Source organism: Cherax quadricarinatus, chromosome 6, assembly GCF_038502225.1.
Source record: "Cherax quadricarinatus isolate ZL_2023a chromosome 6, ASM3850222v1, whole genome shotgun sequence".
Taxonomy (NCBI): Eukaryota; Metazoa; Arthropoda; class Malacostraca; order Decapoda; family Parastacidae; genus Cherax; species Cherax quadricarinatus.
Window position 1 is genome coordinate 7,685,697 of NC_091297.1, and position 12,344 is coordinate 7,698,040.

A 12,344-nucleotide genomic window follows, 5' to 3' on the forward strand; every position below is an offset into this window, starting at 1 on the left:
TCACTTGTGATGTTCACTTGTCATGTTCTTCACTTATCATGTTCTTCACTTGAGATGTTCACTTGTCATGTTCTTCACTTGTCATGTTCTTCACTTGTGTTCTTCACTTGTGATGTTCACTTATGTTCTTCACTTGTGATGTTCACTTGTCATGTTCTACACTTGTCATGTTCCTCACTTGTGATGTTTTTCACTTGTCATGTTCACTTGTCTTGTTCTTCATTTGTGATGTTCACTTGTGATGTTCTTCACTTATGTTCTTCACTTGTGATACTTGTAATGTTCTACACTTGTCATGTTCACTTGTCATGTTTACTTGTCATGTTCCTCACTTGTCATGTTCACTTGTCATGTTCACTTGTCATGTTCCTCACTTGTCATGTTCACTTGTCATGTTCCTCACTTGTCATGTTCACTTGTCATGTTCCTCACTTGTCATGTTCACTTGTCATGTTCCTCACTTGTCATGTTCACTTGTCATGTTCCTCACTTGTCATGTTCACTTGTCATGTTCCTCACTTGTCATGTTCACTTGTCATGTTCACTTGTCATGTTCCTCACTAAATGTATCATGTTCCTCAGTTGTGTTAACTGGAAAAATAATATTTTCAAATAATTTACCAATTATTATTATTATTATTATTATTATTATTATTATTATTATTATTATTAATAAAACCTTAATAAAACTACAAGTTTTAAACGTAAGCGTAATGTAAAGTTTGAAAAGTTTGTGTTTATAAAGGAAAACATATTTATTATTGAGTAAGATTATTGTAGACAGTAAGATTATTATAGACAGTAAGATTACCTTTATTATAGACAGTAAGATTACCTTTATTATAGACAGTTAGATTATCTTTATTATAGACAGTAAGATTACCTTTATTATAGACAGTAAGATTACCTTTATTATAGACAGTAAGATTACCTTTATTATAGACAGTAAGATTATCTTTATTATAGACAGTAAGATTATCTTTATTATAGACAGTAAGATTACATGAGAGAATTATTATTTGATTAGTTTGTTTTCTCTCCCTCTGCACTCCCTCCTCCCCATCCCTCTTCTCCCCATCCGTCCACTCCGTCTTTCCTCTCCCCGTCCCTCCTCTCCCCGTCCCTCCTCTCCCCGTCCCTCCTCTCCCCGTCCCTCCTCTCCCCGTCTCTTCTCTCCCCGTCCCTCCTTACCCTATTATCACTCTTCTACAACCATTACTACCACCATTACTGCTACCACCACCATTATTACCACTACCACCATCACCTCTATTATTACCACTACCACTATTATCACCATCACCACCACCGTTATCACCAACACCATTACCATCACCACTATTATTATCACCACCACCACCATCGCCACCACCGCCATTACCACCACCACCATTACCACCACCACTACCACCACCACTACCACCATTACCACCACTACCATTACTACCACCATTATCACCTTCACCTAACACTATTCAAATCACGTCTCCACAATATTACACTTACACTGTCTGAATACTAAATATATTTTCCTATCACCACCACATTTTGCACCTGCTGTCTGCTACGTCACGTTCCCCACCTCCCCAACACGTCTTCCCACCCCCAACACGTCTTCCCACCTCCACAACACGTCTTCCCACCCCCAACACGTCTTCCCACCTCCACAACACGTCTTCCCACCCCAAACACGTCTTCCCACCTCCCCAACACGTTTCCCCACCTCCTAACACGTCTTTCCACCTCCCCAACACGTCTTCCCACCTCCCCAACACGTCTCCCCACCTCCTAACACGTCTTTCCACCTCCCCAACACGTCTTCCCACCTCCCCAACACGTCTTCCCACCCCAACACGTCTTCCCACCTCCGTTGTACAACACGTCTTCCCACCCCAACACGTCTTCCCACCCCAACACGTCTTCCCACCTCCACAACACGTCTTCCCACCCCCAACACGTCTTCCCACCTCCACAACACGTCTTCCCACCCCAACACGTCTTCCCACCCCAACACGTTTTCCCACCTCCCCAACACGTCTTCCCACCCCAACACGTCTTCCCACCACGTCTTCCCACCTCCCCAACACGTCTTCCCACCCCAACACGTCTTCCCACCACCCCAACACGTCTTCCCACCTCCCCAACACGTCTTCCCACCCCAACACGTCTTCCCACCTCCACAACACGTCTTCCCACCCCCCAACACGTCTTCCCACCCCAACACGTCTTCCCACCTCCACAACACGTCTTCCCACCCCCAACTCGTCTTCCCACCTCGCCAACACATCTCCCCAACACGTCTCCCCACCAACACAGGAGGTACGGCACTAAGTGCTCCGGGTGTGAGCAAGGCATCCCACCGACCCAAGTGGTCCGCCGTGCCCAAGATAACGTCTACCATCTCCACTGCTTCGCTTGCGTTATCTGCCAGCGTCAGCTCAACACTGGCGACGAATTCTACCTCATGGAGGACAATAAACTCGTGTGTAAGAGCGACTACGAGCAGGCCAAGCAGAGAGGTATGTCTCTGAAGGGTAAGGTCCGCCTGTGGTTCGTTTATCTATGCCTGACTGTTTATTTTTCTCTCTCCCCTCCCCCACCATATGTCGTGAGCATTCCTTGTCTCTGCTAGTAGGGTAAATAACATAGCCACGCTCAACACCAACTACTTGCTAACCCAAACATTGTTTTGTATATGCATATTTTTTTCGTATATGTTCAACTTTGATATAATTTTTATTTAATTTGCATATTTTTTCTTCACGTGAATGTTATTTGCAACTATGAATGCCAGCGCACAACGCGAAAACTCAACCAACAACGAACGCGACTTGAAACTTGTGTGTCCGTATCGACGACTTAATTTTAAGAATTTCGAGGTAAGACCTAACCAGTACAAAAATATGATATATTCATCAACCAGTACAACACGTAAAACTCAACTGTTGTACCAAGTGTGGAATCTTATTAACATTACATGCATTATACAACACCAGACTTACACACAGTTTTTTTGTATCACGATGCGATGTTTTTATCACAGTGGGAAATGTGCATCACATATAATCCATGTATCATAATGCGATCCATATATCACCCTGAGATCCGTTATTGGTATATCGCAGTGAGGTCAGTATATCACTGCAGGGTTCATATATCACAGCAGGGTCAGTATATCACTGCAGGGTTCATATATCACAGCAGGGTCAGTATATCACTGCAGGGTTCATATATCACAGCAGGGTCAGTATATCACTGCAGGGTTCATATATCACAGCAGGGTCAGTATATCACTGCAGGGTTCATATATCACAGCAGGGTCAGTATATCACTGCAGGGTTCATATATCACAGCAGGGTCAGTATATCACTGCAGGGTTCATATATCACAGCAGGGTCAGTTTATCACTGCAGGGTTCATATATCACAGCAGGGTCAGTATATCACTGCAGGGTTCATATATCACAGCAGGGTCAGTATATCACTGCAGGGTTCATATATCACAGCAGGGTCAGTATATCACTGCAGGGTTCATATATCACAGCAGGGTCAGTATATCACTGCAGGGTTCATATATCACAGGGTCAGTATATCACTGCAGGGTTCATATATCACAGCAGGGTCAGTATATCGCTGCAGGGTTCATATATCACAGCAGGGTCAGTATATCACTGCAGTTCATATATCACAGCAGGGTCAATATATCACTGCAGGGTTCATATTTCACAGGGGTCTACATATCACTGCAGTTTATATATCACAGCAGGGTCAATATATCACTGCAGGGTTCATATTTCACAGGGGTCTACATATCACTGCAGTTTATATATCACAGCAGGGTCAATATATCACTGCAGGGTTCATATTTCACAGGGGTCTGCATATCACTGCAGTTTATATATCACAGCAGGGTCAGTATATCACTGCAGGGTTCATATTTCACAGGGGTCTACATATCACTGCAGTTCATATATCACAGCAAGGTCAATATATCACTGCAGGGTTCATATTTCACAGGGGTCTACATATCACTGCAGTTCACATATCACAGCAGGGTCAGTATATCACTGCAGGGTTCATATTTCACAGGGGTCTACATATCACCGACTTTACGGGGTTCATTTATCACAAGGCATGTGTTTTGTGGCCATATGTTTTAATCTTGTTTTTACGTTGTAAATATCCGATGTGTGATATGAAAATAATAATAATATTTCTCGTGCGTATTAATTTACACATGTATGGGAAAATTATGACAATAGCTATAGTTGAGTATTCTTTTACATGTAAAAGATGGATGGAGGTCTTGATATTTCAGTTTTACACAGCTGGGAGTCCATATTCAACCATTATGTTGTGTGAGATGGTCGGTGCACAGATGTTCTCTGACACAGACGCTGTTACACAATCAGGGACACATGAATCAGATTATTTCACACTCTTAATGTTTGGTGGTAGTTAATTATTTTAGCGTGGAGAGAGACGGACATCAGTGCTACGTGTAAGGAATGTCATGGAAAAATAAAAGTTTACAAGAGATTAATCGGTAGAAGTTTTATTTTTATTGTTGTGTTGAGTTCTCGTGTTGTTGCTGACGCCACCCCCTCCCACCCACGCCCTCAGAACCGCCTCCCCTCCCCCGCCCCACGCCCACGCCCGGCCTAGCCCACGCCACGACCCACTCACACCCGCATGCTATCATCAATATTCTCAACTTTGGCAACAAAACCTCCCTATCTGGTGTGGTGGCAGTTACGGGAGGCAGGTGTAGTGTTAGAGGAGGAGGTGGTGGTGTGGCGGCGGCCGCTGACTCGGCACGGGCGGCGGCGGCGGTGGTGGTGACGGCGGCGACCTAGGGCGGCCCACGCCCCCGCCACGCCCATCAGGAGACCTTCTGACTGTGTGTCTCGGGTGGCATGTGTTTACAGAGGACGACCTGAGTGGCAAGCGTCCGCGCACCACCATCAGTGCCCGCCAGCTGGAGAAACTGAAGGCAGCTTACAGCAAGTGCGCCAAGCCGCCCCGCCACGTCCGCGAGCAGCTGGCGGCGGACACCGGCCTCGACATGAGGGTCGTGCAAGTCTGGTTTCAGAACAGGTACGTCTGGTGAGCTGTGTGCCGCCCAGGCCTCCCACCCACCCACACACACACCCACACACACACACACACACACACACACACACACACACACACACACACACACACACACACACACACACACACACACACACACACACACACACACAGCAACACCACTGGTCTCCACACTAGGCTGGCAGAGTCATGTTGAAGCTCCACCTCTCCTTATCTGGTGTAGTGTCAACACTTCCCTCGTCAGTAACTTCATTCATATTCGTGGTACTATGTTAAAGTGTCACGTCTATCAAATAAAAACGATGTATAAATTAAAAATAATATGTTTTAGTGGTGAGTGTGGGGAACACTGGAGTCACAATGGCCACTAAATCAGAAAATATAGTACGGGAATGAGGCAAACTAGCAGCGGCACTTGGCTGCTGCCTTGTTGGACGCCAGTGTCTGCTTGCCACACTCCTTTACTCCATCTTCTAGTTTTGTGTGGCTTGAGTGGGGAAGCTGTGAGTGAAGGTAGCGGTGGACTGGGTGGCACACACACTGTACAGGTGGCACCACTTCTCACACTAGCTGGTAGCCGCGGCAACACTGCTCTGGGAGTTAGATGGTAGTTGTATATTAGTAATTTGCACCATGGATCGGGCGGCAACTCCTGGCTAACCTAGCAACTTGTATTAGAGCTACCAGTTAGATAGAATACTAGAACTCAACGCTTGAAGATAAGACTGCGAAGCTGATGTACTATTAGCTGTGAATGAGAGACACTGGTGTGAGATATTACATGTGATGTTGACAGCACCTCAACGTAGAGAAGCACAGAGACTGCATGTCACGGGGAGGCGACCTTGCGAGGGGCTAGGCTGTAATCTGTTGGCATTGCTATTAGCTTGATCCTAGTAAATGTACAATTAAAAAAATGCTAAGCTGTAGTTTTGAAAGAATTCTTCTGTCATTATCATAACTGATGTGTTCCGGGCAGCGTCAGTCAGTTTTACTTAAATAAGGAAATACTCGGTATCATGTTTTTATTATTGCAATCAAAACTCAGCGGTAAGCCCACAAGGGTCATGCAGCAGTACTATGTTATAGCTGTTGACAGCCTGCTACGTCTGTACGTTAATAACCCGCCAACAGTAGATAAACTTTAAGCTTAATGACCCGCCAGCAGTAGGTAAACATTAAGCTTAACAAACTAACAACTAAAAAATTAAAACAATTAACTTGAACTTGTGGAAGAGCAACTTTGTCGTCTCAAAAAAAAAAAAAAAGTCAGGTGTAGAACACTGCAAAAAGTAGTAAATAACTCGACAATTAATTTAATTTAATATTAAAGGTGATAGCTAAGCTATCACCTTTAATATTAATTACCTTGTTGAACAATATTTTCCATCATCTTGTTTGATAATAGCATGAATTAGGTTAACTAAGGAATGAGTGCAAGAATATTTCATTTAGTACTTGATACATCTAAATATTAAACGAAACAAACTCGACCAATCTTGAGAAGAGAGAAGTTTTGCGAACGAAAGTCGTATCGAAGTTGACAATTAGGAGATTGGAGAAAAACTAAATCAAAGATACGAGTGAAGAATGAGAGTCCCGGAGTGAAAGGACGCACTAACGTTGTGCTCAAGCAAGTTTGGGTGTGCGGATAGCCTGCCCAGTGGTAGCCTCATTACAGAATGTGTGGATCAACTGTAACGCCAATATTCCCCCGCCTTTCCAGCACATTCACTTGTCGTTTGCTGGCATACAAATGCCTGAAAAGTGTATTAGTAATAGTGCCATGCTTTTGTAGTTTTAGCGAAAATAGTTACAGTAATCTTAGATAAAACATGAGTTTAAAAATATAGCATACCATATCGTAAGTGATTTTTCTCTAGATAAGATTCACATGTAGCATTCCATGATGACCTAAGTCGTAGTCTGGAAGTAGATATTCAGGTATTCTGGGATAGAACAAATTATAATGTACCTAATTAGTTTTTTATATATCTTAGTCTTCTATTTCATAAGTAGGTGATCCCGTGTCTGTGATGCCCGTCTAGCACGGAACAAAGATAGCTTTGCAGTTGCAAAATGTTGCCACAAAGATATAATTGTTAATTATGTTGTTTGTTTCCAAAATAACTTATAATTATTAGTTTGTAGAGAGTATATATTAAGATGTTGCAAAGAAAATCATATCAATTAATATGGGGAGGTAAATGTTAAACTTAAACATTGTTAAACTGAAAGTCAAGGGATTTAGAGCAAGTGTCATCTTTCCATGGCGGGGCGCAGAAGACTGCTGTGGGGACTCCACATCAATTATCCAAGAATCTAACGGCAGTAATCATTTGTTTCTTTACTTCGCTGTTTAGACCACAGGATAAAAAATTGAATGAGTTTAGTAACGGTAAAGGACACGTAGAATATGGTGAAAGAATCATTGTAACCATATAGTGTTAGTATGATGCTAGGGGTGGTGGTGGTGGTGGTGGTGGTGGTGGTGGTGGTGAGGTACTACATTATAGTGAGTGAAATGGTGGTGAGGGGGCTCCAATATAGTGGTGGTGGTAGTAGTGAATTATATTACCAAAGTCTCCAGGAGCAGTTTTGTCTCTCTTAGTGTAAGATGCAAGCCAGACCTGTACGACCCTCATGTCGAATGGGACCATGTTGCTCTTCATGTTAATAAACCTCACTGGCTTTTTTTAACTTGTTACCCAGATCCGTTTGCATTAATCGTTAACAAAATATACGACTCACACGTTATAATAAAGCTAAGGTCCAGCTATTATGAATTTCTTGACGTCTGTATAGTCGGGCATGATCTGTGACGTGTAACCCTTTAGCAAGTCCGTGGGTTATCTCTACGGTTCTCCCTTACCCATTTTCAGTTATCCTCTTCCTTGCTTCCTTGCATTATTATCAGTGGTGAAAGTCTGTGTTTCTCTGTTTATAAAAGTTGGTTTACTATCTCTTTTTTGTGTTTGCTTTTGTTTTAAAGTAAATCCCTAGCACGAAATGGCTGATGTGTAAATCACAAAACTCGAGCGTAAACTATGATGCTCAGCAGTTTTTTTTCTTTTTTTTTTTCTCTTGTTTACTTTTAATAAACTCCTAACGTACCACAGCCTGTAAAGTAAGTTATTTCTCTATGTAATTTTTATAACTTTTGATAATGATGTGATATTAAGTTTCTAAGATACTTAGGTTTAAGTTAATCATAACAGTATATCGATTCCACTAAATTTATATCACTAAAATACAATAGTATTAATGATAAGGATTAATGAAATTAAAAAAATGGAGATAATAGAGTCAAAATCGTCAAACTAAGTCTAGCTGGTAAACAAAAGAGGGCCGCTGTTTTGTGTTGTGAGCGTTGTTGATGTGTCAAGGCTTTTGAGCTGTTACTGACGGCCGGTTGACGTCTGTTTGTTGCAGAAGGAGACGCGACAAACAAACGGCCACGTACCACCATCTCGGCGCGCCAGTTGGAGCAACTCAAACAGGCCTACAAAGAGAGCCCCAAACCCGCTCGCCACGTTAGGGAACAACTCTCTCAGACGCTTGGCCTCGACATGAGAGTCGTGCAGGTCTGGTTCCAAAACAGGTAAACATTCCCACCGCTGCCACCAGTTTTCTCGTAATGTTCAGTCTGGTCTAGAGTTCTCTCATATGTTTAATCTTGGCACAATAGATGTTAAACTTTAACACTGGATATGTGTAGCCTTCACATGAAAGGGATTTAGCAGTGATATGCCTTAGGACATTTTTCTTGTAAAAACCGGGAGAATTTTAAACTGCTGCCACCAGTTTATCACTTTTTTTACATATAAGTCTTCGCCTGGAAGATGTTAAGCCTAGTAATAGGAATGTTTTTTAGCACTGACATGATATATGCTAAGCCTAGAAATACAAGTTGTTTAATCTTGAAATTATAGGTGCATATCCTTCCAATAAATAGATAGCTCTGGTAAAGGGTTCACTTACCTCTGACATGAGAGAATTGTTAACCTTTGTTTGACAGTGCCGTGTTTTGTCATGAATTTTGTTAGATGTTATTCGGGTCAGTTTTGTATTCAGTATCATTATTATTAAAGTCGGATTTCTCTCCTACGGTTATCAATGAATCAGTTTGTCGTTCAGCCTTGTAGTTAGTTTTTGCTAATCGTGGGAATTTTTTTACTTACAATAGTAAATATTTAATCCAGATGTAGTATGTCTTAACTTCCACACCAGAAACATTTAGAAAATAAATAAGTATTTTAAATATTCCTGAGAAACGAGGAAGCCGCCTTATTGTGTAGTTACTTAACATAGTGAAGATGTGGTGGGTCGTTTGCTTTCCATTTACTTGCTATAGTGAGATAAAGCAAGGAGAGTGTGTGTAGACTAACATTCATGGGAGCAGAGCGAGGACAGTGACTGTAGACTAGTATTCATGAGAGCAGAGCGAGGACAGTGACTAGACTAGCATTCATGAGAGCAGAGCGAGGACAGTGACTGTAGACTAGCATTCATGAGAGCAGAGCGAGGACAGTGACTGTAGACTAGCATTCATGAGAGCAGAGCGAGGAGAGTGACTGTAGACTAGCATTCATGAGAGCAGAGCGAGGAGAGTGACTGTAGACTAGCATTCATGAGAGCAGAGCGAGGAGAGTGACTGTAGACTAGCATTCATGAGAGCAGAGCGAGGACAGTGACTGTAGACTAGCATTCATGAGAACAGAGCGAGGACAGTGACTGTAGACTAGCATTCATGAGAGCAGAGCGAGGAGAGTGACTGTAGACTATCGTGAGAGCAGAGGAAGGAGAGTGGCTGTAGACTATCGTGAGAGCAGAGGAAGGAGAGTGGCTGTAGACTATCGTGAGAGCAGAGGAAGGAGAGTGGCTGTAGACTACCATGAGAGCAGAGGAAGAAGAGTGGCTGTAGACTATCGTGAGAGCAGAGGAAGGAGAGTGGCTGTAGACTATCGTGAGAGCAGAGGAAGGAGAGTGGCTGTAGACTACCATGAGAGCAGAGGAAGGAGAGTGGCTGTAGACTATCGTGAGAGCAGAGGAAGGAGAGTGGCTGTAGACTATCGTGAGAGCAGAGGAAGGAGAGTGGCTGTAGACTATCCTGAGAGCAGAGGAAGGAGAGTGGCTGTAGACTATCACTCATGAGAGCAGAGCAAGGAGAGTGGCAGTAGACTACCATGAGAGCAGAGGAAGGAGAGTGGCTGTAGACTATCGTGAGAGCAGAGGAAGGAGAGTGGCTGTAGACTATCGTGAGAGCAGAGCAAGGAGAGTGGCTGTAGACTACCATGAGAGCAGAGGAAGGAGAGTGGCTGTAGACTATCGTGAGAGCAGAGGAAGGAGAGTGGCTGTAGACTATCGTGAGAGCAGAGGAAGGAGAGTGGCTGTAGACTATCCTGAGAGCAGAGGAAGGAGAGTGGCTGTAGACTATCACTCATGAGAGCAGAGCAAGGAGAGTGGCAGTAGACTATCCTGAGAGCAGAGGAAGGAGAGTGGCTGTAGACTATCGTGAGAGCAGAGCAAGGAGAGTGGCTGTAGACTACCATGAGAGCAGAGGAAGGAGAGTGGCTGTAGACTATCCTGAGAGCAGAGGAAGGAGAGTGGCTGTAGACTACCATGAGAGCAGAGGAAGGAGAGTGGCTGTAGACTATCCTGAGAGCAGAGGAAGGAGAGTGGCTGTAGACTACCATGAGAGCAGAGGAAGGAGAGTGGCTGTAGACTATCCTGAGAGCAGAGGAAGGAGAGTGGCTGTAGACTATCACTCATGAGAGCAGAGCAAGGAGAGTGGCTGTAGACTATCGTGAGAGCAGAGGAAGGAGAGTGGCTGTAGACTATCGTGAGAGCAGAGCAAGGAGAGTGGCTGTAGACTACCATGAGAGCAGAGGAAGGAGAGTGGCTGTAGACTATCGTGAGAGCAGAGGAAGGAGAGTGGCTGTAGACTATCGTGAGAGCAGAGGAAGGAGAGTGGCTGTAGACTATCCTGAGAGCAGAGGAAGGAGAGTGGCTGTAGACTATCACTCATGAGAGCAGAGCAAGGAGAGTGGCAGTAGACTATCCTGAGAGCAGAGGAAGGAGAGTGGCTGTAGACTATCACTCATGAGAGCAGAGCAAGGAGAGTGGCAGTAGACTACCACTCGTGAGAGCCATCAGTGCTCTTTATTTGATCCGTTAAACCACCTTACAGGGGTAGGTTGGGCAGGGTTTAAATGTTATCTGTTGAAGAGTCCAATAGGTCACTGATGTCATTGGTTGCGAGTTAAACAAAGAAGTGTGTGTGTGTCAGTGCAGCATCCTGTCCGTTGGTCTGAGTTTGTTTGTAATCAGGGGTTATCAGAGTTGCCACCACGCTGTAGGTTAGCATCTTCGCCCTGGGCTGCTTTAGTTCACGGTCTATTTCTGTAGGGAGTGAGCAATGATTTCTTTTCGTGTGTGTGTGTGTGTGTATATATATATATATATATATATATATATATATATATATATATATATATATATATATATATGTACACCATGACGGATTTTCTCTGAAAAATAACTATAAGGTTTAAATTTAGTTCCTGTAAAATATTATGAAAGTATAAATTATATAAGATGGATTTTGAGTAGGTTGTGAGCAACACCTGAGCATCATTCAACCCTCGTAACACAGTTCCTAGACAATTACCATGTTAAGTGACTAATTTGTTACTCACTTGCAATTACGTATTGGGCAGGTGTGCATGAGGGTTTGATGATGGGGAGGAGCAGATGCTGGCTCAGGTATGGAAGGGGTGAGGGAGGAGGGTTACAGACTGGCTTAGGTGTAAGAGGGGTGATGGAGAAAATTGAAAGAGGCACTGCAATAGGCCTACTGTCCAATGCTACGCAGGTCTTACTGTAGTGGGCCTACTGTCCCATGCTAGGCAGGTTTTACTCAAATCTAACCTTTCTCATATTTGTCCAGCCTTTATGTTGTCCTTTTCCTTCACAACAAGTCCAGTTGTGTTGTTCCAATGACCTTCAACGAGGGAGAAATTGCTGAGGTAGGACATGCACAGAGAACCTTCACAGCTTGTATAAACTTAGTCAAGCACCTAAATTACTGGGAGTGCTTGAAGTCCCTCGAACTGTACTCCTTAGAACTTAGGCGAGAAAACTGCATCATAATCTACACCTGGAAGATACCTGAGGGATTGGTTTCGAACCTGCACACCAAAATTACTACTTATAAATACTAGAGGCTTGGCAGAGGGTGCAGAATACCTC

General features: G+C 43.6%; 1 protein-coding gene across 5 annotated transcripts in view; it reads left to right on the top strand.

Moving 5' to 3' along the window:
* Lim3 (Lim3 homeobox protein) overlaps positions 1-12,344 on the top strand; it is a 192,608-nt gene that overhangs the window by 43,290 nt on the left and 136,974 nt on the right. For 2 of the 5 annotated variants that reach the window (XM_070080027.1, XM_070080033.1), the window contains exons 3-4: positions 2,317-2,534; positions 8,526-8,694. In XM_070080027.1, coding sequence (XP_069936128.1) covers positions 2,317-2,534; positions 8,526-8,694 — 387 coding nt within the window. Of the gene's footprint in view, positions 1-2,316; positions 2,535-4,927; positions 5,097-8,525; positions 8,695-12,344 lie in introns of all 5 variants that reach the window. The other 3 variants (XM_070080031.1, XM_070080047.1, XM_070080038.1) reach the window with 3 other exon arrangements.